This window comes from Drosophila suzukii, chromosome 2R (genome assembly GCF_043229965.1).
Source record: "Drosophila suzukii chromosome 2R, CBGP_Dsuzu_IsoJpt1.0, whole genome shotgun sequence".
NCBI classification, from domain to species: domain Eukaryota; kingdom Metazoa; phylum Arthropoda; class Insecta; order Diptera; family Drosophilidae; genus Drosophila; species Drosophila suzukii.
Window position 1 is genome coordinate 22,278,171 of NC_092081.1, and position 26,681 is coordinate 22,304,851.

General features: G+C 41.1%; 6 protein-coding genes across 6 annotated transcripts in view; 3 read left to right on the top strand and 3 right to left on the bottom strand.

The window, feature by feature from the left end:
• Positions 1-26,681, bottom strand: part of LOC108008935 (neuropeptide-like protein 31) — a 202,500-nt gene that overhangs the window by 87,013 nt on the left and 88,806 nt on the right. The window lies entirely within an intron of this gene.
• LOC108008715 (uncharacterized) lies at positions 506-1,083 on the top strand. The gene is made up of 3 exons (XM_017072613.4): positions 506-764; positions 823-903; positions 959-1,083. The coding sequence occupies exons 1-3, from the start codon at positions 659-661 to the stop codon at positions 985-987; spliced, it is 216 nt and encodes a 71-aa protein (XP_016928102.1). The 5' UTR covers positions 506-658; the 3' UTR covers positions 988-1,083.
• LOC108008714 (uncharacterized) lies at positions 1,096-2,721 on the bottom strand. Its single transcript, XM_017072612.4, has 5 exons — positions 2,530-2,721; positions 2,402-2,470; positions 1,818-2,216; positions 1,447-1,754; positions 1,096-1,388 (listed from the first exon to the last, which is right to left on the bottom strand). The coding sequence occupies exons 1-5, from the start codon at positions 2,598-2,600 to the stop codon at positions 1,132-1,134; spliced, it is 1,104 nt and encodes a 367-aa protein (XP_016928101.2). The 5' UTR covers positions 2,601-2,721; the 3' UTR covers positions 1,096-1,131.
• Klp59D (Kinesin-like protein at 59D) lies at positions 6,494-9,024 on the top strand. The gene has a single exon (XM_017072052.4). The coding sequence runs from the start codon at positions 6,679-6,681 to the stop codon at positions 8,890-8,892; it is 2,214 nt and encodes a 737-aa protein (XP_016927541.3). The 5' UTR covers positions 6,494-6,678; the 3' UTR covers positions 8,893-9,024.
• Positions 19,689-20,317, top strand: LOC108008919 (uncharacterized). The gene is made up of 3 exons (XM_017072826.4): positions 19,689-19,806; positions 19,864-19,941; positions 20,009-20,317. Exons 1-3 carry the CDS (start codon positions 19,773-19,775, stop codon positions 20,116-20,118), a joined length of 222 nt encoding a protein of 73 aa, XP_016928315.2. The 5' UTR covers positions 19,689-19,772; the 3' UTR covers positions 20,119-20,317.
• LOC118876972 (cuticle protein 16.5) lies at positions 25,816-26,527 on the bottom strand. The gene is made up of 2 exons (XM_036813673.3): positions 26,390-26,527; positions 25,816-26,209 (listed from the first exon to the last, which is right to left on the bottom strand). The coding sequence occupies exons 1-2, from the start codon at positions 26,393-26,395 to the stop codon at positions 25,898-25,900; spliced, it is 318 nt and encodes a 105-aa protein (XP_036669568.2). The 5' UTR covers positions 26,396-26,527; the 3' UTR covers positions 25,816-25,897.

The following is a 26,681-nucleotide window of genomic DNA, read 5'->3' on the forward strand; positions in this document are numbered from 1 at the left end:
AGAGGGTTGCTTAGATATTGAAATAAGGTGAGTGGTTATCGCCTTTATAGTTTCTTAAAGGAGGTCCAACGCAGTTGAATTAAAAACATGATTTATTTAGTGTAACATTTTTTTATTTTTGCAATACAAAAATGTTTTAGAAAAAAGTCCTCAAAAAGTTACCAAAATATATAATAAATATATTTATTTATAAACCTTTACTATTTTATAATTAGCTTGTTTTATGACAGTGGCAGGGCTTTAATTTAAAATCAATACGATGAGGAGTATTTACTTTGAAATCGGTTAAATAAGTAACGGATATCTGAAAGTCGATGCAATCGTTATATCTTATTTTTAACTTATTAGAAAACTATCTTTTTTACTTTTCATTTACTTTTTTATAATTAAAGAACAGACAAAATTATTATACTTTTCCTATCGCTAAAAAACTTTAAGTTCTGAAAGTGAACTAAATTTGTTCCTCAAATTTAACGCCATAACAAGTAATCTGTGCTTCACCTTTCGTATTTTCATCATCCAGTATTCCAAAATCAAAATCATAGCTGTGCCAAACGGGCGATAAAATAAATTAAAGAAATTTTATTCTAAATTTTGAGTTGTGCAGAATCTTCAAACAGGAAACTTCAATGATTTAAGATAAAATTCAAAGTTAACCATGGCGGATCCAGACATTTCGGAGATCGATCAGTCTGTGGCCCCGCCCATAGGAGGCGATATAAACTTTAACTTGAACAACGAGCGGTTAGATTGCGAGCATTTGGGTAAGAAAAGTCCAGAAGCAGGAGATTACCAAAATATTAATAAAATCTGGCGAAATAGATCACATGACCGACAGTTGGACCGACACGCAAAGACCCTCATTCGTAACCGCGCTGCTCAGATTTTTCGGAAATGTTTTTGGTGAGAAAAAAGAATTTATTCCAGTATTTAACATCTAAAAATATTTTATTTTCAGTCGATATATTCAACGCAATTTTCAGCTAAAAAGCAGTTCTAAGATCCACATTTGATTAAGAAAAGCTTTCGATAAAGCTCAGAGTATTCACCGAATTGCAAATAAAATTGTTTAGTGATCAAATTCTTGACATAGTTGTTTTATTAATAAAATATTACACAGTGGATTAGTGTTTAGCCGCAATAGATTTCTGTTAGTACGGGAATACGGCAATAGCAGGTGCAGTTCTCAAACTCTTTCCCGAAAGGTGATATTTCGGCGAGGAACTTCTCTAGATTTTCCGGTTTCTTAAAAATGTTTTTGTCCACATTCAGGTTGTTGTCCACCAGGATTTTCCAGCGGCGCATGCTGGCAATCACATCGCCGCAAAAGTCGCGTTTGTTTCTCTCAGCCGACTTCTTTATATTGTTGATTAGCTTTTTCTGCTTTTCTGTAAAAAAAATCGTTTAAAAACTGAAATTTGGAATATTGTTTTTGAACATAGTTACTGTATGCCAAATTCTTTTGGGCCAACACCGCTTGCGCATCCCTTTGCGAAGCATCGTACATTTCAATGATCCTGAACATGCGCTTGTCAATATCCTTGGACAATTTGAGGGCTGCCTCGCACTTTGGCCTGCATTGGCTCCAGTATCGTGCTCCTCTGAACGGAACATCACTGAGCCTTTCACTTTTCCTATATGTTTGTTGATCCTTCTTTCTATCGGCCTGATTTTTGGCAATTTTCAACTTCTCCTTGCCATTGTGAAACCGAAAATGCAGGCTCGCCAGCAGTTTCTCTACTCGCGACAAGCAGCTGTTGGGGAAGTTTAAATTATAATTAGTAAATACTATATAGAATCAAAAATTATAGTCATACTTGGAGTTCTTCAGCGAATAGACCCCGGGAATGGCGTAGGTGCGAAGCAGGTGGTGCAACTTGAAGGCCACGCAATTCAGGAGATCCTCGGCGGCGCAGACCTGCAACCTGAGCAACCTGCTGTTGTCGTGGATCGTGTGGCGACTCCACCAGCCGCGGAACAGAGCCTGGATCTTGGTGGCCGATCTGTGGTAGTGGTCCACCAGGCGTTTCTGCAGCATATTCTCCACAAAGCTGTAGTGATTGTTTCTGACCGAGAACCCACGCCACCACCGCTGGATTGTAATGGCCGCCTTTCTTCTGTCCTCGAACATCTTCCGGTAGAAGTATCGTCGCCAGGTTGATTGGATGGTTCGAGCTGCCTTATACTGCTTGTAGTCCAGCAGGAGCATCCAGGTGCTAAAATGATATAGATAGGCATGGATAAAACGAGGAAACCATTGCTTTGGATAAGTAGGAGATCTTGAAATGCTTAAAAATGTTGATCAAAGATGACTAAACATCGTATAGACAGTAAATTTTAAGTTAAGCTTCAAGATTCAATCTTTCATAATATATCATTAGGGATTATAATATTTTCTCACCGGGAAATCAATCGCATCCTGCACTCAGACGACTTGATTGAGTCGTTTTGGGACTCGGACTTCATACTGCTGCAATTGGAGAATCGTGATTTTAGATATATCCTTGCATTCCAACGGAACCACCATACCGCTGCTCCTCAGTCATGGGCACTGTGCCCCTGCGAGTGTGCTGCATCATGGGGACTCGTCCTGAGAACATCCTGCTAAATTTACCGCGCTATTTCCTGATTTATTTAAATGTGTGTGTGGTGACTCGTGTGTGTTTTATAACATGTTTCGGTAGAACAAAGTGTTGTTTGTGACTGACAGCTCGATGGAAAATCGATGAATCGGAGATTTTTGTCTAGCTGCTGGCTATAATTTATGGCCGCCAGCGATTATTTCGGCATAAATCTTCGGGCTTTGCATCCTGGTCTCCATTCAGGCGACATATTTTATTTCGCCTCTGTATCAACATGTTTTGCCGCTTATCGCGTCGGGCGGAAACAAATTTATGTGTCTTTTTCTCCACCTCGAGTTGCCATAAATATTCGCCGGGACTGGTTGGAATTTCCCGAGGCTAAGGCTGTATTTAATTGAATTGTGGGCTTAGGCTTACTTGCTTCTGGCCAAAGCAGCCATACGTCTATTGGCAGCTACCCATTTATGATGCCCTTGACTGCAGCGGCCATGTTATCCAATTGTGTTCTAATGCTGACAAATGGCCGAGGTCAAGTTGCCATAAATTCGGGACGGCAAATGCCATTAGGTGGTCCACTGGCAGGCACTTTAAATGAAAATCGATACAGAGCCACGACGCTTTCCCAGCTTTCCCTGCTCATTATGGGCCACAAATGAACCGCACAGCCAAACACAAACAAACGGACGGAAATGAAACGGAAATTCTCATTTATGGCGCCCTTGACGCCATTTCCAGTTTGGTCGCTATCTATTCGGCCCTGACAAGTTGGCACTGCTCGCTGATTTCAGATGCAGATTGCGATTGCAGGCCCTGATTGCAGCAGCCATGAGATTTATGGTCCACATACCCAGTGCTGACCCAGTAACTGATAGGAAAACTGGACCAGCCAGCATGATAGTCACACACTCTGGGTGCAGTGTACCCTGAACTTTTCACCTTGAGGTTTCGTTTGCGGTTCTCGGAATTGGAACTATGCTGCGAACAGTGCCGCAAATTAGTTTTTACACCTGACTGACTGCGAACAGCATGTCGTTTGATCCCTCTAAGGGTCTCCGAGGTGTATTTTAATTGTCCTCCAATCACAAGTCTAGACTACAAAACGAGAGAGCTGCCTCAGCTATTTATTTGTGGAATGCGCACGCTTGTGTAAATACAGAAAGGTCCTTCGTTTCGCTTTATGACATGCCCACACAAAGGACGCGAAGGGATGGGTGCCAAATCTAATTTGAAAAGTACTAACCCGTAACGGAGCAAGGGCCATATATCAAAAGAAGCTGCTAACCCAAAACCCGGCAAGCCAGGAATTTACGAGCCGACACCCCAAGCATGTTAACCATAAAATTGTTCGTAGACCCACCTAAACCAACTTTAAGGAAGTAAGTAGTTCCCTGAATGAAGAAAACCGAGTGGCCTACCAAAATCCTTCAATGATAATTAAAATCTTTAGATTAGCCTGCTTATTCTGTTCATTTTTACTAGGTTATTACTAAACTTTTACCCGCTAACCGAAAATACATTGTTTTCATGAAAACGAGTTTAAGGTTTACACAGTTTTGGGAATCATGACTTATAATATTCTGGTTATACCTAAACAAGCTTCAACGTCAAATAAAGTATATTAAGGAAAATGCGTTTTATAAACAGAGAATAAGGACCCCTTAAAAACCTAGACTGAAGTACGTTTAGATGGAAAATTGTAACCCAGTTAAAAAAAGGGTCTAAATATTTATAGTGTGACAAGAAAGGATTTTGTTTAATTTGTATATTTAAAATTATTTAGTGATTTTTTGCTTTTTTTTAGAGTAACAGTCTCAGTGATCGCCAAAGGAATAAGTGGCAAGAATATTTGGAACTGCCGGATGCCGTTCATCAATTTGAAAGGACGCGTTGGGGAGACTTATACCCTCTCTATAACGATGTGGGTGGCGTTGACTTAGCTTCAGAATGGCCATTTAAGAAAAGGCATTCAGACTCCGACTGTTGTGCTTCATAGCCTTCTCAGAGGTGCGACGGGTATTGTCCAGATCATCCGCGGGAACTCGAGGGCCTGCCATTTAGACTCTCTTGAAGGATCCTTTGTAGTCCTGGCGATTGATGGTGGGGCATCCATGTCCGATCAGGGCCAGAATATGGTTCGACTACTGTCTGAGGATGCCGACAAACAGGCCATCTTCCTCTGGGACTGTGCTGGGTGGTAGCATCAGGGCGAATCCCTTGACTACCCATGCCGCCCAGGATCGTCAACGAACCGACCATAATTCGTTTCATATGGGCAAACAAACGCCATATCTCCGTATGTTTGATGATGTTCCTAGTTTCGGGAGCTATGTAGATATGGGATGTAGACAACGTGGTCGCTGAGGAGATAGTAAACTTGCTAGCGATTCAGTGGGCAGGAAACATCTCGTGGAGCCACTGGAGCACCCTACTGACACTCGGAATCTTACTAGCTTCTTGCCCGTCATCTGCAGCCATTCGATGTACTGAAATGGAGAAAAAATGTTAGTTTATTTTGCTGTAAAGGATTATCCGGCCGATTTTAAATGGGGTAATGTGTGGAAGACCCAACAAAAGAGGCTCCTCTGCCTTTGCACAAATACCAGACTTCTTGGAAGAAGGATAGCATTGTACTTATGAACACTAGAATTAGAGAACCTCATTTGATCATATTATCTTAATTTAATAAAAATCGGACTACAATATCATACAGCTGCTACAGGAAAGTTCGGAAAATAATGGTCAAAATAATACCCATGCGCTGGTAAATTGAAATGTAACATTTTCTTAATATTTCTGTAAATATTTTTTAGTTTTCTAAAAATCGGAAAACTCTTTGATTCCATAGGGATAACCTGCAAGGGTGTATACACTTCGGCTTGCCGAAGTCAACTACCTTTATTGTATCTCCAATTTAGTACATCGAATGGCTCCAGATGACGGCCAAGATTGTCAGTAGTGTGTTCCAGTGGCTCCATAAGATGTTTCCTGCCCAGTGAAGCCCAGTATCAAGTGTACTAACTCCTCCGCGACCACTTTGTCTAGATCCCATATCGACATCGCTCCCGAAACTACGAACATCATCAAACAGACCATGATATGGCGTTTATTTGCCTATATAAAACGAAAAATGGTGGGTTCGTTGGCGTTCCTGGGCTACATGGTTAAGAAGCTGTGGAAAAACACTTTTAGCAAATGAAAAATAGTTAAACAAGAGCTTTACCTTTCTTCTTTCTTCGAAAAGAAATCTGAGAAAATGTCTTTCAGAAAAGCGAACTGAATCGGTCGACACCGAAAATGAAAAGGAAATTTGATTAAATGGCACTAAGCACGTTGACATTTAGTGATGCGTTGCTGAGCACTGTTCAGTTCTATCGATAGATCGCATTTACCAAAAATGTTGAGTTCACAGAACTAGTTCACCTACAATTTGAAATTGTATTTTTAAAATCCCAAAGACATGAAACAGTTTTACTTCGAATTTTATTGTGATGTTGCTTTTAATTTGGTCAATGCATGAAGCAACATTTTATATGGATATTTCGTAATTGGTCCGGTTCTTAAAAAATTTAATTCGTTATTCTGAAATATTTAAAAAATACAATACACTGAAGTAGAAGAGGATATGGTCAAAAATAACGAAACTATAATTATTTCAATTCAAATTATGTTTCTATTAATTATTTGTTTCATGACATTTATATGATAAAGCCGTCCGATTTATTCAAAATGTAATACGAGTAGAAGTTAATATGTGTGGGGTCGGAAACGTCTCCTTCACTGCGTTATAGTTTTATTTCTGTAACCTTTACAATGTATGGCTCACATGTTTTTTTTTTTCAACCTCACGTGTCTCAAAACAATCAAAACTGTTAAAGTAGGCGTTGATTTTAAGGTTAGTTCTATGAATACAACCTTTTTATTAGCTTATCAAACCTCACACTCGCAAGTAAATTACAGAGGCAACATACCTGGTCGAAGAAATATTGTTGACTTGTGGAACGGAAAATTAGAAAAATATATATGCTAACAAAAAAAAATCGGGAAATAGTACATCTTTTGTAAACTGTTGGCTTGAGCCGTGGCCACCACCAAAAATATGGATCGCATTCAGATTGGCGAGCAGTTGTTTTTCCAGCGGAGTGACGGACGTGTCCATCCGGTGGTTTGCACGGGCAAGAATCCGGAACTCGACTCGGTGACCGGGGAATGGACCGAGGGAGCGGTGGTGAAGGGCAAGGAAGTGCCCATCAGTATGCTGATTGGGATTAATCGTCATATTTTCGCGGAGAACCAACCTCCAACAGGCTCTTTGATTCCCAAGCCCAGGGATGTGAGTCCCTCTGGAGGGCGTCAGGACTCGCAAAGGAAGCCGTCGGGCGGAACCGGAACAGCAAATCCCTATGCAGAGCGCATGAGAGCTATGGATTTTCGCAGTAAGCTCCCTACCACAAAAACGGAGAATAATCCTCCAGGTCCAATAGTAAATCGTGATCAGGGTGGACCTTATACCTCTCGACTGGTCCCCTGTAAGCCGCGTAGCACCAGTCCCATCCAGAATCGCAGATCTCAGGGCTCCAATAACAACAATCAGAGATGTTCAAGTGTCGTTAGGGAGGTGAATCGCATGAAGGACGAGCGGGAGAAGCGCAGGGCTCGCCAGGTGGAGCAGCTGCAGGAGAAGGATGCACTGCGTCGCAAGGACCCGGGGAATCCCAACTGGGAGGTGGCCCTAATGCTGCGTCAGTACCATGGAACCTTGAACTTCACCCCACTCCGCAGTCTGAATCCCCGTGGAGCTGCGGCCCAGCAAATCACAGTTTGTGTGCGTAAGAGACCCATGAGTCGCAAGGAGGAGAACTCTAAGAACATGGATATCATCACAATTCCCACTTCCGATTCCCTGATTGTCCACGAACTGCGCCTCAAGGTGGACCTGACCAAGTTCCTGGAGCACCACAAGTTCCGTTTCGATTTCACCTTCGACGAAGAGTGCTCCAATGCACTGGTATACGATCACACAGCTCGTCCTCTGATCAGAACCATGTTCGAAGGTGGCAATGCCACCTGCTTTGCCTATGGACAAACTGGCAGTGGCAAGACGCACACCATGGGCGGGGAGTTCTTCGGAAAGATTCAGGATTGCGGAACTGGCATCTACGCCATGGCAGCTCGCGATGTCTTCGAGGAGATTTCCCGTCCTGAGTACCGGGAAATTGGAGCCAAGATCACTTGCAGCTTCTTTGAGATCTATGGCAGCAAGGTTTTTGATCTTCTGCTGCCAAATAAGCCCATGCTACGGGTTCTGGAGGATGGCAGACAGCAGGTGGTGGTGGTGGGTCTTACAGAGATCACAGTGACCAAGGTGGAGGATGTCCTCCGTCTGATTGAACATGGTAGCAAGGAGCGCACTTCGGGACAGACTTCAGCGAATGCCAAGTCTTCGCGTTCACATGCCGTCTTCCAGATTGCCCTACACATGCCCAACTCCTGGGGACCCTACGGAAAGTGCTCCTTTGTGGACCTGGCTGGCAATGAACGCGGGGCGGATACGCAATCTGCGGACCGCCAAACCCGCATCGAGGGAGCCGAGATCAACAAATCCCTGCTGGCCCTCAAAGAGTGCATTCGGGCCTTGAGTCGCCAGTCGAGCCACCTTCCTTTCCGTGGATCCAAATTGACCCAAGTCCTCCGCGACTCTTTTGTGGGAGGAAAGAAGAACAAGACCTGTATGATTGCCATGATATCACCATCCATGAGTTGTGTGGAGCACACCCTGAATACCCTACGTTATGCGGATAGGGTCAAGGAGCTAATAGCCAAGGAAGATGATGCCTTGCAGAATCCAGGTGGGACTGAAGAGAAGTCCCCCGATCTCAACGACGAATCCGAGCCAGAAATGTTTGCCGAGGAGGAGGAGGAGCAGTTCGACTACGAAGACAACCAGCATATCACCATATCTTCCGAGGAAACCAGTTCATATATTCAGCACAATACCAGTTCCGATACAAACTTTAACCACACCATTAATATGCCACAGCAGCCCTTGGAACTGAGAGAGGTGGCCGAACAACACGTAGTTTTGATGGATTACATGGATAACCTAGTGCGCGATTTCCGTGATCTTCGAACGGAGGAAGAATTCGGCAGTTATCTGGCTAACTCAGATAATGCGTTTGAAGATTTGCTCACAATGGTCAACCAAACCCGAGATCAAGTGTTCAAGTTCAAGACCCAACAGTTAATCAAGGATATGATACAGAAGAACGGGCAGCTGGAAGGGAGTAAGGAGGAAAATAAGGAGGAGGACTAGGTGTATTCCCAGCCAGCCCCCTTCTATATGAATTTATTTTGTATCACTCTCTGTATCTTTTCATTTGAGTTTTGAGCGACCCTCGAACGGCTCAAATTTCAATTCGATAAACAAGCAGTTAATGAAAATTCAGGCACGAATCTAGTTTCTCTCTTTATTTTTTTCACAGCTACAGCTCCACACTGCACTCGAGTTTCACTCGAACTCGCCGAGGTAAAATAAAAACTTTTCCACCCTCCAGCGGAGTTTTCCTTTTTATACAGCTTCCCAACTTGCTGCATGAGTTTCCCCGCTCGCTGATACAAATTTATGACCGTCCGAAGTGTAATCAACAACATGAGGTAAGCGAGTCGGCGGCGAACAAAAGAAACCGAACCTTTGGGGTGGATTTGTTAACTTGGTTAACTGGCAATCTTCCCGGCATCATGTGTAACAGGTCCAGGGGAAGCCACGTAAGTTGCCACAAGAAGTGCAAAAAGAACGCTGAACTTTTGACTGCAATAAAGCAAAGGTATAGGTTACAAGAGGGTTGAGTGGGTATCGGGTTTCTAGAATACAAGAAGTTGGAATGCTCTTTTATATTTTCTCGAAAGAGTTACTTATGATTTATTTATATGGTTTGTAGTTACATTGTTTTCGATATGATAAATATATATGACATCTAAGCAAATAAGTTCGTATTTAAATTGATGGCCCAAAACTAAAGCAAGTGTCATATAGCCAATTTAATACGTAGTTCATCTTAAATAAGGAGAGAATAAACCTAACAAAACAAACTTTAACCAAAACTTTTCCGGTGAAAAACTACTTTTAATATTAGTCATACGGGTTTTATTGCATTTACTTTCCTATATGATACCCTTAGGAATATTACTTTTGTCTAAGTTCTCATTCTTAGTAATATCTATGTTGGTCTCGTAGATAAATCTGTTATCAAAGGACTTGCGTGCATTGTATGAACTATATCTTGCATCATATTTAGGTTGCCTTCACTTTTTAAAATAAATCTTGTTAGTTAGTTAAAATCATGCAAATGTCAAAAGGCCTTAAGTAACTTTTCTTGTTTCTGAATGTTGAACACCTCCACGTCGCCATGAATAAAACAATTTGAACTGTAAACAATTTTTAAATATCAATTACTTGAAATTTAATTTCGAATGGCTTGTAAATTGTTTACCCAGTCGTGAACTCGCTTCGGTAAATTCTTGCAAAACTTTAAAGTGTCAACGCTGATGACGACGAACAGGATGATGACTGCGATGGCGAATGGGAAGTTGAAGCCCAACCTCAAGCAGCTGTAGACAATTTTCAGGACCCCGTAATACTCACCGATTTCCCTGCCCAAGTAAATGTAAAATCTTCCCCAGATGCTGAAAATTGCAACTAATTCCACGAGCTGGGGAAACTTTTGCAGAACTTGCCGCACACACAGAGATCTCTCATTTGGAAAACTTTAAAATTAGTTAAGTTCGAGCTGAGATATCCAATAATGCAGCCCCAAAATGTGAACAAACAAATTCATCTGCGACTCGAGTCTCTCTCTTTTCCACTTTGCTTACATTTGAATGGATTGGTCGGGCTGCGAGTTTGGCTCGGTCTGGGTTTCTGGTCTCACTTCGGGGCATATATTTGCATCAACTTTTCCTTTGATGTGGCCTCAAATTTGCGGCATATGTAAGACTACCCACACAAACTTGATCCGAAAACTTTCAATCAAATTAGCCCAATGCAACGCACACTGGAGTTTGATAGAGCAATTTAAACTCTTTGGGAATGTTATTTTTCTATATTGAAAATGCATTTTGGTTATAATTAAAAATGTTGTGCCTAAGAAATTAAAAAATAGTATTTTCATTGGGACCCTTTTAAAAAAATATATGTAGTATCCAGATTCGCAACCCCCCTGCATCTCTCACAGTTTTCATTTGGGTAATGACTGTTAATTATTCTCAGTTGGTCTAATGAGGAAGCCTCTTCAGGAGCTCCCCGAGATACTTTCTGCTCATTGTCTGCTTAAGCGGTTTTTGGGGGAAAAGCGAAAGTGCAGTGCTGAATTTTAACGAAATTTATATGGAACGGCAGCAGCTGCGAAAGAAGTTAAAAGGACAATTTACCTCCTTGGCTTGGAATGCATGAAAGGGAAAAGCGGAGGAGCACAAAAACATTTTCACGTTTTCCCCCAACTTTGTTGGTTTTCCTAGTTGCCCTTCTTGTTCGCCTTTTCTTGTGGGTTTCGTTTTAAGCCGGGCCAAAAGCACTGCAATGCCAAAGAATTTAAGGGGCTGTGGCAACGAGGGGTGAAGAGGTGGCTCGGTTTCAACTCGAAGCAAAACACTTAAGTTTTAACCCAAATTGTTGCCAACAAAGCGGTTTGTCTAACATTCTTTTTGAGAAAATTCTGTGAAAAAGTGTTTTCCAACGAGACCGAAACGCACACACCCGAATGTGTGTGTGTTCACGTACGTCTCCGCATATAAAGCCGTGAACATCCGACGAGTAAACAAGGCATCCGAAGAGCTAAGGACCAGCCTTGGATCTACCCCAAAGCTAAGTAACAATAAACGATGGGCTAAAAGGGGTAAAAGGGGAGGTTTTCTTAGGGTTTCTCTGGGCGAGAGTCGCCCGAGAGCCGAAAGAGTGGGTGGACTTTGGGGATATCAATGAAGAAAACAGTTCTTAGGTGGGATTTCGACTGTCTTTCGTTTGACCAAGCAGCCAAAATTGTTAGTGCTCTATTTCCTTCCTTGAAAGGAGGGACACAGCTTTGGAGAGGTACTTGGGAATTATTTCAAGAATTTATAAGAACAGATAGTTTGATTGAAACTGGTTAGAAATCAATTAACTAATGATTTTAATATTTTTATGTCCTAGGTGCTGATTAAGTGACGATTTGTTTATTGATCCTAAAAAAGTCTAGTCAATTGTACAAAACATAACTATTATTAAAAAATATTGTTCAGAATGAAGAATGTCATATATCTATGAACATGTAGTTCAATTTCCAGAGCGTTGGCACTTAAATCTGAAAATATTTATTGAAATTGTAAAGTTAGGGTTAATGCGAAAATTGGTCAATAAATATTTCCAAGAAGTGATGGGTATAGTTAGTTTAGGCTGTTAGCTGTACAAAGCAGTTCGTCTTTCAGCTGTGCGCCTCGTTTTGACCAAGTTACGATTGAAAAGTCGCAAAAAATAGGGGGCATTTTTGTCTGAAATCCCACAACCTATTTTTTGACCCAAAAATTAGGTATTTTCAGAATAATTTGGCTGAGCTCGTAATTAAATTTCTAATCGATTGGCATCAAAATCCGAAAACTTTATTTTTTGACCAGTTTTCCCAAAAATAGATGATAGATGATGATAAAAAATGCGATTGTTGCTCAAAAAATAAATGTTCCAAAAAGTGATGAGGATCGTTAGCATAGATTGATAGCTGATCAAAACAGTCGGTCTTTTACCTGTACGCCTCGAATTGACTTAACTACGACCTAAAAACCCATAAAAATAAGACTAGTTTGGACATAAATATCATTTTATCTGTGTTTTTAAATTAAGTTGCGTTTTTTTTTATTGAACATGTAGGACAGGTTGTTTCTAATCTTTCCCTTTACATTCTTTACTTAACAGATCTCAACTTAGCAAGGGACTTGAAAGCCAAAGACTCTGAACTGAGAATAAAGGACAAGGTCCAGTCCTTTGACAATCGCGGCACATGCAAATGGCATTCCGCACGTTGGACCATCCAATATATCCCGCTTTCCTTAGCTAACCCCTTTTCCGAACCCCATTTCCTAACCCCTTTTCCCACCCCCTTTTAGCCCACCGCCCGCGGCGTGTTAGCCATGTCTGATGTCTAATGTCTGGCCTGCCTGCCAGCGACATGTTGACCTTAAAAAACTTGACGTGTTCAAATGTTGCAAAACAACTCGAGGGCTTTCGACTTGAGCACTTTTTCAGTTCTGTTCACTGTTTGGTGTTCACTGTTCGGTTTTCCCTTTCATGCATCGCCCTCCCTCTCGCTCGCACAGGCGCAGGCCGTCTCTTTCCCGCATTCTGTTTGACGCACATGAAGTGCCGCACTTGAAATATGCTTTTTTGCCTCTGGCCAAAGGGAAAAGCGGGTGGGAGGTGTGGAAAATGTGTTTTGACAAGTGTCACTTATGCGTAGCTACTATGAAATATGCAAGCCCCCCTTTCCACCGCCCTCCACCCCTTTCCCCACCCCCTTTTAGCCACGCTCTGTAATTGCAATCGAGCCAAATGCAAAAGGGGCGGGCTTACGGGGCGGATGAGCTATATAGGTGGCTGTGTGATCAATGCCTTTATCGAGTGCCGACACACACACACAAACAGACGGGGACGGGGACGGAAGGACCTGGAAAAAGGATGTAATTAATTTGCACCGAAGGACTTTGGCAATGGCAATTCGAACCAAGTATAAAATAAACACAGAAATGTAATAGTTGGCTGTTTGATGCGATATTTTCAAGGGTTTTACGTAATCGAAAGAAATGTTTTGCTTGCCTTTCACTACATAACACATTAGTGAGCACCGAAAGCTCTAGAGGTTTTAGGTCGGATTAAAAGGGTTCTATTCTAATCTGGGAAAAAATTTAAAAAGAGTTTAAGTTTCAAAATATATATACATATAAAAGGTGTCTAAAAGTATGCAACACATTATCTATCTAATCTGAAATTGCCATATAGTTCTTATTTTTATTAACGCTTAAGAAGAATTCCAAAAAGGCTTTAAGCTTTTAAATAATAATATATAAAAACTGTCTCATACCAATCTGCGAATATATTTATCAAGTAAACGATCAACCACGTACTAGATAAGCTCAAAGTATTTAAACCACATCCAATGAAGCTCGTTGTATAACTGTATAAGCACAGTGGTAACTTTATAAGTAACTTTATCGAGGAGGGAGTGAGCACCTCATCTGCCCCCGCAACCTTTTATTAAATCCATCCGCAGCCAATTGAAATCGCTCCCCAGTTCGGTTCGGTTCGCCTTGGTTCTTGCCACGCAGCACGGCACTCCACAAATTACCAAACAAAACCGAATCCCCCAGCGGAACCAACAAGTTTAGAGCCATATAGCCGGGGCCCCAAAGGCAGACGGACTGATGATAACTCGCTGCTCAGACCGTGGCATTTAATATGCGAACCTTTTTCGTGCTTAAATTTCACAAACAGAGGGGCAGAGAGGGCTCACAAAAGCCATTTCGTCCTCCAGGGACTTTGCTATAAATATTAAAGCAAAGCAGCGTCGAATCCGGTGCAAGGGAATATTTAATACATATATTTTGATATGAATTTAAGACCCACAACTCCCTGGGCAGGTCAGCAGGGATCGCGGCCATCACGGCGTATACGTAACGCGGCCATTAATATTTGGGCCACGTTAAAGAGTCTGCTGAAAACTTTAAAGAAACGCCGGCTTAGCCCCCATCTTAACCCCATAACTCCGCACCGCAGCCCAGACTGGTAGTCATTTGTCAGCGGGTTAAAGTTTTCCACCAAACTGGAGCATTGCTCCGTTAATTAGCATTTTACCGCAATCAAACGGGGTGCACCTCCCCGTTTTGGCCAACTCCACTGGCAAATGGCAATTGGAATGTAAACTGCGATAAATGCTAGGGGTTTGCCATTCTGTATCTTGGCCATCTCCGAGGAATTAACCCGACTATGCAAATGTGTAATTCAATTGCCCGTAATCATGAAATATTCCCGGCTTCCCAAAGGATTGCGCTTATTATTTCTGTTTTTCAATGGGGAGAAATTAAGTGGAATTAAATGGGGCGGCCTAGGGGAAATGTAGCAAAGGGGATGGCCATTTCTTATTTTAAAATCGTAGTACTTTACTTTATACCTAAAGGACTTAAGCAGAACGTTGTATACTTCAATTATTCCCATTTAGATTATGTAAAGAACCACATAGCCAATTATGGCAAAAATATATAAATAAGGTATATGAAAAGAAATATAATATAATACAACTTTAGTTCTTAATCAAGTAGTATAAAAGTATATGTTTAAAGGCCCTAAAAGAAGTTATGTTTACTTAAACAAATCCCCTTTGGTTAATAAAATACATAAATGGCAGTTCTAATTTGCCATTTGCAACTGGTTCCGACAATTGCTGCAACTACTAAATATAATTCCTGCCTTTCAGGAATTAGCATAGCAAACACTTTGCAGAGTCCCCTAGTTTAACGAGTTTTCCTGCATAGTTTTTCACACCTTTTTTCGCATTCGGGCGGCTTTTCCTTGTGCCCAACGACATTCGGGTCAAATGCGTATAAATTTTAAACCAAAAGCACACTGACACATTCCTGGAGGTGTGTGTGGAAAATGGCCAAAGAAAAGGGGTTCCAAACTGGGGGGAGTTTTTCCTTTGGGGCAGCAAAATCAAAGGCAAACGCTGGAAATTGAGATCGAGAATGGCAAGCGCTTAGCAGCAATTACGGATTCCGGTTCTGTCATCCTCGGCTCTGCCGAAGCGGAAGTCATTATCGTGGCAAACAAAACGTAATACTGGGGATGGGGTTCTCCCGAACCCCGACCCATAGACCACCTTAACCCCCCAGTGCCCCCTGGGCGACCGCAGGAACAACAACTGTGACACGCCATTACATACATTTGCGACAAGACAACTCGGGTGGGATTGGGTTTTCTGGCTTTGACTGTACGTGTGGCTACGGGTTTTGTCCTCATTATCGAGTTAATTATGTGTGTGTGACCGTCTTTATCCGTGTTCCAGGGCTCCACTGTGTTTGTGTGCTTGTGTGTGTGAGCAGGTAATTACAGCCGGGCTCCATTGTTGGCCAAAGTCGCTGGGAACTTTGCCTGTGGATTTCGGGGCTTCTTGGCCCTCAGTTTGTGCCATCCCGCCCATTTTCCACCTTTCACTTCGATTGTAATTAATTTGCAAGGCGACGGCCCTAATGATGTGGTTCGTGGTCTATTTAAAGTGATGAATGTCTCCGAGCAGCGAGTAAATCTTTCGCATCTGCCTCCACTTTTTCGGGAATGTATCGCAAATATGTTAACCCATCATTTACACCAAATAATCTGGCTTTTCGCATCTGGTGGCCTTTTTCTCTCACTTTTTAGTGGACAGACCCAACTCAATGGTCGCGATCCCGAAGGTTAATTACATTTATCCAAAACGCAACTGACCCCGCAGGACATTGACTTAATTTCCCCGGCGTTTATTTTTTCCCCTCGTTTTCGCTGTATTTTCCATTTTTTTGCCTGGCTGTTTAATTTTTGTTAAACGCTTGCAGGAAAAGACGAAAAAATGGTGAAAAAGTCGAAACCAGAGAGCTGCCAGCTATTTCCTCTATCTATCTTTATTTTTTTCGCCTTTCTGTAAAACTCGTTGAAGCGCCTAAATGGTAATTAAAAATTGTTGCATTGCCGCTCGAATGCGTTCGCTATTTATGTAGTTCGGGGAATTATGTAATTTCTCGCGGACTTTTAAGGTTCAGTGGATTAGCATATTACGGCTTTATTTTCTGGTATTTATTTCTTGGCGCAATTCTTTCCGAGAATTTTGTGAGCCTGTAGAGGGATATTCGGACTTAAAGTTTGTTTTGCATCATTGCTATAAAGTTATCTCGGTCCACATAAGTATGGGAATTTAAATCAATACTTAAATCATATCAAAATAAAAATGCCTTTAAGCCTTAAACCTTTAGGGTCTGCCATTGGCTTTAAAGTTTATCACTCATACGTAATGTTGCCTTTAATCAAAAGTTTATTTTAACCTAGGAGCCGTAGATTTTAAGCAAACATTGGATATTTTTTCGGCATTATTAAAGTCATTTTTTCAACGAATTGAATAAGATGACAAGGAATGTGATGTTATTGGTTATACTCTAACTGGCATACGAGTCGTATGATTAATTTTAAAGTAAGCTTTAAGACCATTTAGGCGTTGATTTCTGACATTCCATTTTTAAGGCCACTCCAATTATTATATATTGTTAAAAAAATCACCAACAATTTCTTGGGCAAAATAAGCACCCAATAAAAGATGATTTACTGAGATATTCCTATTTTTCCCTAACTTTCGCACATATTTTACGTATCTTTAAAAAACGTATGTTGCTCCATAAAACACTTTCAACTTTTCACAGAAGTAACTTTTTTCCCCGTTTCGACTACATTTCCAGACGTGTTGTTCCCACTTTACACCAGAACACCTTGCAATAGTCTGCTGAAAATTGGCAAATCGAATGCATTGCCAAAATAAATTCTGATTTGACAGCAAATAATCGACAGTGGAAAGTTGGCAGCTTTTCCGAGGTGTCAGCACGTTCCGGGGACGTAGAAAAAAAGGTTGAGTCTGGCGAAAAGTTGATTATGATGACGTTGGCAGCGTTTGTAATGCCGCAGTAGTTGGCTTAATCCGTCGGTGGCAGCTGCAACATTTGCAACATTTGCAGTGTCTGAAGTGCTGCGCATCCCTAATCCAAATCCTAATCCCGTGCCACGCAATTCAGAGGGCCAAAACCACAGCATGTTGTGAAACATAAGGCACAAAGTTATGGCTGAGCTTTGTGTCCCTTTCGCAGTACTTTTCCGCTTTTCCACTCATTTCCCGCCGCCCATTCAGGCATTGCGAGCTTAAATATTTAATTTCATTACGACTCCCACACACTCAATGAAAATGTAAGAACGGAGACTGGGAGATATCAGGCATTCATCATTCACTGAAAAGAAAAGCAGGAAAAAAGAGGAGCTGAAGCAGCGGGAAATGTGAAGAAAGTGGAGAAAGGAAACATTTATGTGGCTTTCTTTATACGGCATGGAAACCCACTTCTGCCCTCCTTTGACTTGACTTTTGCATCGTGAAATGCTTCGTTTTATTTTGCCCCAAGAGCTGGTTGGCAAAGTGGAGAGGACAAATTCCCAGGGGACAGGAGACTTCTGAATTACAATTACGAAATTGCTAATAATACGTGAAATGATGCTTTGACATCAGGCTTGAGATTCCTGAAAGGAGTGACACAAATTGCATTTAATGTGAAATGATATAAGCGATTTTCTAAGCTCTTTAACAGCTGTCGTTGCTTATCACTGCTCTCTTTTTGAGCTACTATTTAACAGTAAAACTACTATAAAATAGTGTCATGTGTGTATTTACTATTTTTACCCCAAATGAAGGTAGTGTTTTGGACGAAACAATAAAAGTACCGATCCAAACATGGAAAGCCATACCTTGCTGAACTCGTTATTAAATTCCCAATCGATTGGCTTTTAAACCTAGAAAACTTAATTTTTGAGCGTTTTTCGCAAAAATAGGTGATGTTACCCCTATCAAAAATGCGAAAATTTGTGGAAAATTGAATTTTTCTAAACCAGCCGGAAAGTGATGGAAATCGATTACGTGGCTTGTTAGCTGTTAATAGCAGTGCGCCTTTTACGTCTGAGACCAGTTTTGGCCAAGTTACAGCAAAAAAAGCCTCAAAAAATGTTGATTTCTTTAAAAAATCCGAAGTTACACTTTTTACCCCAAAAATTAGTAGTATTTTGGCTCAAAACAAAAAAAGTACCTTTCCAAACATGGAAAGCCATACCTTGCTGAACTCGCAATAAAATTCCCAACCGATTGGCATTTAAACCTGGAAAACTTAATTTTTGAGCGATTTTCGCAATTTGTGGAAAATTGAATTTTTCTAGTAGTAGCTTACTAGTTTACTACTTTTTTAAATAGTCTTAAAATATTTTTTTTCTCTTTTATAAATTAGTACCATGTGTGCATCTACTATTTTAAATGGTTTATTAATAGTAAAACTACAATAAAATATTACCATGTGTTCATTTTCTAAGAATTAGTATTTATTGTCAGCATTTTTAAATAGTACCTATATATTTGAATTTATATTTCATTTTTATTATTTTTTTTTGGAGTAAATCTTATTTAATGTTAACCGCAACAGGAAACCAAAAGTCACATCCAGGTATTACTGCCATGTCAAACGGGGAAATCTAAAAAATACCAAGGACTGCAGTACGCGGATTTCATACGCCAAAATGGCCTTTATATCTTTTTTCCCCCGAAATCGATTGCGTGGGAACTCAAGGCGAGGATTGCACTTGATTTGCCCATAGCAAAGTCACGAAGTGTGGAACAAAACTAACTTTTTATATCCCTTGTATTTTGTTTTGGGCGCCGGCCATAATTTTGTCAATAATATTTGTTTGTTTTGGCCATAAATGCAAGTTTGGTTTCTACTGGTATTTCTGCCAGCTTTCTTTATTTCGGCGTGTCAATGGAAGTAAAAGTATATAATGGGAAAGGGCTTCGGGGATCGGGAAAAGGTGCTTCCCTGATATTGATATACTAGCTAAAGTCATGCAATGCGGCAAATGATAAACAGCAACGCCTTCAATAACTGTTACAATTGCTGAGGGCAGGGGCGGGTGTCAAGGGGGATTGGTTGGTAAGAAGGGGGTTACAAGGGTGGATGAGGTAAGAGCTGCTAAAAATAGATGTCCCAATGAAATTATATCGATACATGCAATTGAAAGTGAAATGGAAACACAGTTTGGAAGTCCCATAAATATAAATAGTGAAGTTTACATTCTTTAAGATGGGTTATCAGTTTTTCTTATCAGTATTCTAAGACCTAGTTAGTTCCTAGCACTCAGCAAGGCTTTCTTGAATTGAATAATATTTTGAATGCCCAAGTGGCTTTTTGAATTTACATGACCAATTCACTTAGTGATAAAACCCCATAAATGCTTTCCCATAGATATCAAAACAGCTGTTTCGGAGCACCCAGTTGGTATAGTAAAAGTAAAGCGAACGAGAGCCAGTACTAGACGAACTATTCAACGGGACAGTAAAGTTTCTTTTATGGACAATGCCCGGCAGTGAGAACTTTACAGCTCTGGGAGGTACACCCATTAACTCTAAAACTCCAGCTATATAAGTGATGAGTGATTCTCGTTTAGTGTCCGAGGAGGAACGGGCTCATAACAATCTGATGATGGTAATAGCCACCTTGACGTGGCTGATGCTCAGCTGTTTAAGTGAGATATTCAATAAAAACGAGATGTGTTTTGAAAATATTAAACAAAAAACTACTTTCTTGGCCAGCTCTCTTCATTTACTGCTGCAATTACTGGCAGGTTCTGAGACCGTACTCCCAGAGGAACCGAGAGGAGTCCCAACCGCAGCAAAGCACCCTTCTATCAGTGGATGATTAGCCGGAAAATGCGAGGAAAACTCATGTCAAAGGGAAAAGGAGCCCCAGCAGCTGGCGGCCATCATCCTTGGGCCTTGACACTGGCCATATGCCTCTGTGCAGCAGCTTTCATTTCCATTTTCCATTTCCGTTTCCGCTAAGTTAATTCCACACGACAACAGAAAAACAAAAATGAAACCCTACAAAAACGGAACGGAAAATTCCATGTGTTGCTATTTCCCTTTTTTTATTCGCGTGTCTCCCTTTTGCGCTTCTTGCCGTTTAGTTTACATTTGCTTTCCTCCTGCTCCTCCTCCCTCCATTTTCCATTTTCCATTTTCCTTTGCCAAAAAATATTTTATTTCCCTCGGCTGCCAGGCAACCCAACAAAAGCGGAGCCGTCCTGAGATATTTGCAGCCTGAGTTTTCATTTCTTTGGCTGGAAAAGTGAAAAGCATCTTTTATGCAAATTTAGCAGGTGGGTAGCGAGATGAGGCGGGGCACATGGGCGTGGGCGGGGGCGGGGGGCGTGGCCGGAGCTAACATGACTTCCGCTCCTTAACTGGCTTAATGTTGCTCGGGCAAAGAGAAAAAGAGTTCAACAAAGGTAACGTCTAAAGGGAATCTCTAAAAATGGTACAAAATGATTAGATTAAAGTCTGGCATAAAGCGGCGAAAGGTTAAAGGTAAGGAGATACCTTTGAAGTACTTTAAATCTCATTTGAAGCTAAAAAATGTTATATCATTTGTATGGCACAGAACAAAAATGTTCCCCAATGTTTACTTCCGATTTCTCAATGTACTGTTAACGGTTATCGTGTCCCAATAACATATTAGTGTTTATCTGGGTTATTTAAGAGATAATGAACTAGAACTTTAACATGGCCTTGAGAAATCAGCCACAACTGGTCTAAATATCAAATTTCATAAGGGATAATAACCCAAACTTATATTTCCAAATTTTAAGCACTCTGGTAAGGAGCAACTTTTCCGTAAGCTCTGTTCTGCAGTTCTCCGACAAAAAACCAACAGAAAACGAAAACCGCAACAATTATCCGTAACCCATTTACGGTGGCACACATCATTACCGTTCACCACCGAAAGTTCCCCTTCCTGGGCTCCCAACCTTTAAAATCTCGCCAGACCGAAATCGATTTGCCGAAGGCCTCGACAAAGCCTTTGCCACATAACTCAGGCCAAAGCCGAACCAGGGTTGACTTCACAATCAGCTGTCGCAAGGGGAAATGCGGAAAATGGGGGCTGGTAAAGGGGTATACTCTTGAGAAAAGTTTTCGTCGGCACCAAATCAAATGCCGATTATCGCCCAGTTAGTTGCACTCACAAAGGAAACCGGGAAATCCGTTGAATTGAGAGTCGTAGTCACAGGCGAAATGGTAGCTCCAATTCGTGGCCTGGCACCAAATGTGGAGAACCCTCTCCCAACCTTCTCCCCTCCAGGACTCAGACCCCTGCTCTTTGAGGGAAACCTACGACTGTTCACTCATTATCGGAGTGTTTGTTTTATGAAGGTCGTTTCCAACAGCCCGCACAAAAGGATTCGGGCCACGCACGCACAGACATCGTCGGTGTCGCCTCCCCACTCTTTATGCTCTAGCCCCTTGGTGTATTACCACCCCCAGCCACCCATCTCCAGCCCCAGAAATCTCGGGTCCTTTCTGACAATGCTCACTTGGAGAAAAAAACTACAGGTTCTTGGTGAGATACTTTAATATCTTTCAACACCACGAGGAGTCCTTTCTAAATACCATAATTATCAGAGGTTTCAGACCACTAATAATGATTTTTACTGATAAGAATATAAGTTCTGAATTTATTTAACTAACAATACTTTGAAAGTAGATTAGGTACTGAATCTACTTGACATTTTTTTATCTTAACATATGTTATAAGAAATAATAACCTTTTCAGAACGTACTATATTTATATTTAGCAATGAACCATATAAGACCCAAAAAAGTTATGATAGAGGTTTTTTTTAGTTACATAACTATGATTAGTAATCCCAATTTTCCCCGGTGTGGGTGCTGCCATTTTGTCCATTGTTATCAGCCCGCTTTGCTCTTGCTTCTTCATCTGGTATTCCTCTTCTCCTCCCTCCCAATTTTCCGGGTCCCGCCACTCCTTTGGTGTCCTCCCCTCGCCATTTCTGTTGACACTTTGCGTTATTGTTGACTGGTCCATCTGGGTGATATCCTTGATAAATCTCGGCTTTCGCTTGTCCAAGTAACCAAAAATTTGTCTTAGCTTCAGCAAGTGCTAATAGCAAACATTGTGAGCAAAACGATGGGGGAAAACGGAGTGAAAAGATGGGAAAATCCAGCTCAAGTTCGTCATAATTGCTTATGACGATGAGTCGAGGGAAATCTGTTGGCCCAGCTTTCCCCCAGCCAGTTTGGCTTGGAGGCTGCGCATTAAATTATTTCTCATTATTGACAGTTTATCAAATTGATTTAACAAACCGCCCACCGAAACCTCCGTTCTTGCCTCGATTTTCCCGCTTTCCCCGGTTTTCACCCATTTTCCCCTTTGAGCCAACTTAAGTGTTCGTGATAAATGTTATGGTTGTTTGCTAGCTTCTTTTCCGGACCCCCCTCGCTTTTCCACCCGCTTTTCCGCCCGCTATCTAAGCTTTAATGTGCTTTTGTTGCCTTTAGTTGTGAGTTTTGTGTATGTGTGTGGGGGGAATTTATGTAATGCCCAAAGTTGAAGCATACTTTTGGGCTGTTTACTTAATGTTTCTGCTGCTGCTCTCAGCCACTCTCAACATTTTTAGTTAATTTTAGTTTGTTTGCCCAGGAAAGTGTACGTGTACTCAAGCTGGCTAAATGTTTTATTAATTTAAACGCACAACTGGGCGGAAAAGCAAAAGTTTCCATTCCATGGATTCCATCATGAAATAGTTATGCAGGTCCATTTGAGCATAAGGAATCTGGGAGTATGTATTATACATGGCATATTTAAAGTGTGGAAAACTATGCCCAAAGTGTGCAAGGGCTATCAGTAACGAATATTAAAGTACAGTGAAAGGGAATATTTTCTGCATATTTAATTTCACTGGTAAAACTAGAATTTAAATATTTATGCTTTGATTTTCAGCCATTGCGGTTTTTATCAACTTTAAATATGGGAATATTAACCTAAGCATTAAGAGTTGTTTAAAATAAACAAGACTAAAAACATATCTAATCTCTTCAGAGTTTATTAAAATATTCCCAAAATAATATTACTTCTGGGATTTAATTGAAATGTTGGTTTACTGTATTTATTTATTTATTTTTTACCATGCCCAAAGTCTGCAAGGGATATTAGTTTCCAATTTAAAAGTAAAGGAGTATTTTCTGCATATTTAATTTCACTAGTAAAGCAAGCAATTAAATATTTATGCTTTGACTTTCAACCGTTGCAGGTTTTATTGATTATAACTATGGAAATATTAAACCGAGCACTTACTATTTATTTTAGAAATTTAATTCTTAAAGTAAACATAATATAAATCATATCCAATATCTTCCGACTTAAATAAAATCTACTGTAATTAAATCATGCAACTAAATATGTTTTGTGTTAATATTGTTTTTATTTAAATGTAAAAAATTACCCTTTGAGTATTTCCAGCAGGTAGCCTAATCTGCAGTCGGAATTACGAGTGAGAAGGCAATTTATAGGGCTTCCATGGCAATAGATATGATTTCCGTGCCAAGAAATATAAAATAAGAACGCAGTGGAGCAGGGTTCCCGGCTCCATCCATTTCGACAGGATTATTGAGGATGCTTCAACTCAAACCGAATCGAATTTTAAGGGGAAAGCTGCTTTCACCGAGTGGGTATAATCCGATATTCGTTTCCCCTCTCTGCAGCTGCAGGGAAATTGTTTGCTATATATATTGTGTGCTCACAATATTGTTCTATTGTCGTCCTGCCATTGTAATTAAGCCCATGCCAGGATGGAGTGCATATCAAACACGTCCTGGGGCATTTGGCTGCGTCTCAAGTGGCATGGAAATGGGAGTCTGGTCGGGGAAAAGGCTTCTGGTTTCCTCTGAAAATGCCATTGACAATGGCGACTTGTGCCGGGATTGTCACGTCCTTGTCTAAAATAAAGGAGTGGAAAAAGGAAAACAGGGAGCCTGACGTCTGAAGTGGCGTTGCACAAAAGATCCGGGACTAAATCCGTCGTCTTTTATATCCGACTGATTCGGGCCAATTTGTTTGTTTGTTTTCCATAGCAGCAGTACAAACAATCGCCCGTTTACCCTGGTCACTTAATTGCCGACAATACTGGCCATCCATAATTTATGCAACATTTCACTCCGCCCACAAACAAATCTCTAATTTCTCTGTTGACTTTTAAATAATTTATTTGCCAAGCCAATGACTGGGAGATAGTATTTAAGGAGCCGGCATACCTACATTTGTATATTTTTCAAATGTCATTGGCAAATGGTTAATTAAATATTTACCAGGACAAGCTGTAGTAAATTGTTGATTAATTATTGAGGAATTTCAACCGGCAGTCAAAGTCTCCCGGATGAAATGCTTTCTAGGGTTCGCCACTCTTGACTGCCGCTTGTTGCTGTTGTGCCGAAAACTTTCCAAAGTTTTCCCACCCATTTCGGATTCTGATTCTGATTTTTCGACATGCCAACACTTGTTTTGCCGACTGAGGTCTAAGTGATTTAGGCTAAACTTTTTCCCCGGAAATGTAGCGGGGAAAAGTTTCGTTGTTCTGCATAATCGTCTGTCGGAAGTGTATCGCAAAAAGAAGAGGGATTTCGCTGGGGCACAAGTGCATTACGGAGCAATCAATAAACTTGCTTTGCGCCCATATAGGAGTACTCAGCCGAACTCCGCTCCGGGAGTTGGCCCAGAGTCCTGCCTGTGGTCCAGGTTTATGGGCCGCCCATGTCGGGGATTAAATGTAGGTGGGCACATCTACATATTCATATTCCCGGCCCTGTGTGTGTTAGCCACGTGCCTGAACATGGCACAATCCTAGCCCAGCCGAGTCGTAATTCATTTGCATAACATTAACGGGCGGGCGGATGCCGTAACATGAGCCACATGCCATCCTGCAGGATCCTAACTGGGCCAGCAAGCAAGTTTGAATAAAATATGTATGCCAACGAATTAACCTTAAACACTTTCAGGGGCTTTCAGGTGTGCGAGTCCCGGGCAGAAGGACGAACTCAAAGGTCCTGTGCACTTCACTGGCTCAGGCGGAACTAACTGCGGGTGTTGCTGGGTTCCAAAATTAATAAAGAAATATCTACATGACATTAAAGTTATTTACGAAGAATGAACTCAAGTAATCACTATAATTTCTTAAATATTAAAGGGAAGTTCGATTTGTAACTAGTTCAAATCATTAACAAATTATTGTAAGTATTATAGAAACTCAGATCATGGCCCATTTTAACATACAATTTCTATAAACTATTATTTCATAACTTGTTAGAGAAATTGGAGATGCTCTTCAAATATTCGTAATTCTCGGTCTCTATTTTAATAAAATTTATTAAAATGTAGTTTGGTTTTAATACTCATTTATAAAGTCACCCAAGAATATAATCTAATTTAAATATGGTTTTACTCTGCTCTATAACTATATGGTAAATATTTTTTTATTTATGAAAAACATTTCATTTTGAATATAATCATTTTATGGGCAACTAAAAGATCCCAAAAATCGTACACAGGATTATTTTCAAAAATGCACAGCTTTATTTCTTGGAAAATCATTGACAAAATGGGTGACATATTACTGGATCGCTCTGAAAACTCTACTTCTTGAGCAGGGTGGAGACGACGGCGGGGGCGGCGTAGGCGGAGTACACGGAGGGCGAGGCCACATAGGCGGCGGAGGAGTAGACAGAGGGGGCTGCGTAGACGGAGGGGGCGGAGTAGACCGAGGGGGCGGCATAAACGGAGGGGGCGGCGTAGGCGGAGTAGGCGCGGGGAAGGGCGGCCGAGTAGGTGGTCACAGGGGCGGCTGCGGCGTAAGTCAGGGCCGGAGCTGCGGCATAGGTGGCGACAGCGGGGGCCACAACATGAGCCTGGGCGGCGGCGATGAAGAGGGCCAAGCAGATGAGGAACTACAGGGAGTAAGGACAAATTCCAAAAGTTAAAATAGAAGATATTTATGAAGTTAGAAAATTAAATATTTTACCATTAAAGAACTATCAAGAAATATTTTTTTACCAAATATTTTGTGATAAAAAATGTATTATCTTTGTTTTCTATGTCTTAAGTATATTTCTAAAATTTTCTCTTACTTTCATGTTGATTTTTTTTTGTGTTTGTGCTGGACGAACGTTCTCAAAGATTGGATGTGTGTTGACTGATGCTATTCCCCAGTCACGGCCAAGTATTTATACGCCAAAAAACTCAGGGTAAAGAACAAGTTCCCTGCAAACATGCGGATGTGGAATTGGTAGCTAATCCGGGCAAACCATATCGAATGGATTAGCATTGTTCGATGGAATGTTTGTTTATTTTTACACTCCGTCAACAAACTGACAATTGGCCAAAAGGGGAAGGTGGGAGAGTCCGACTGGCAAACTGACA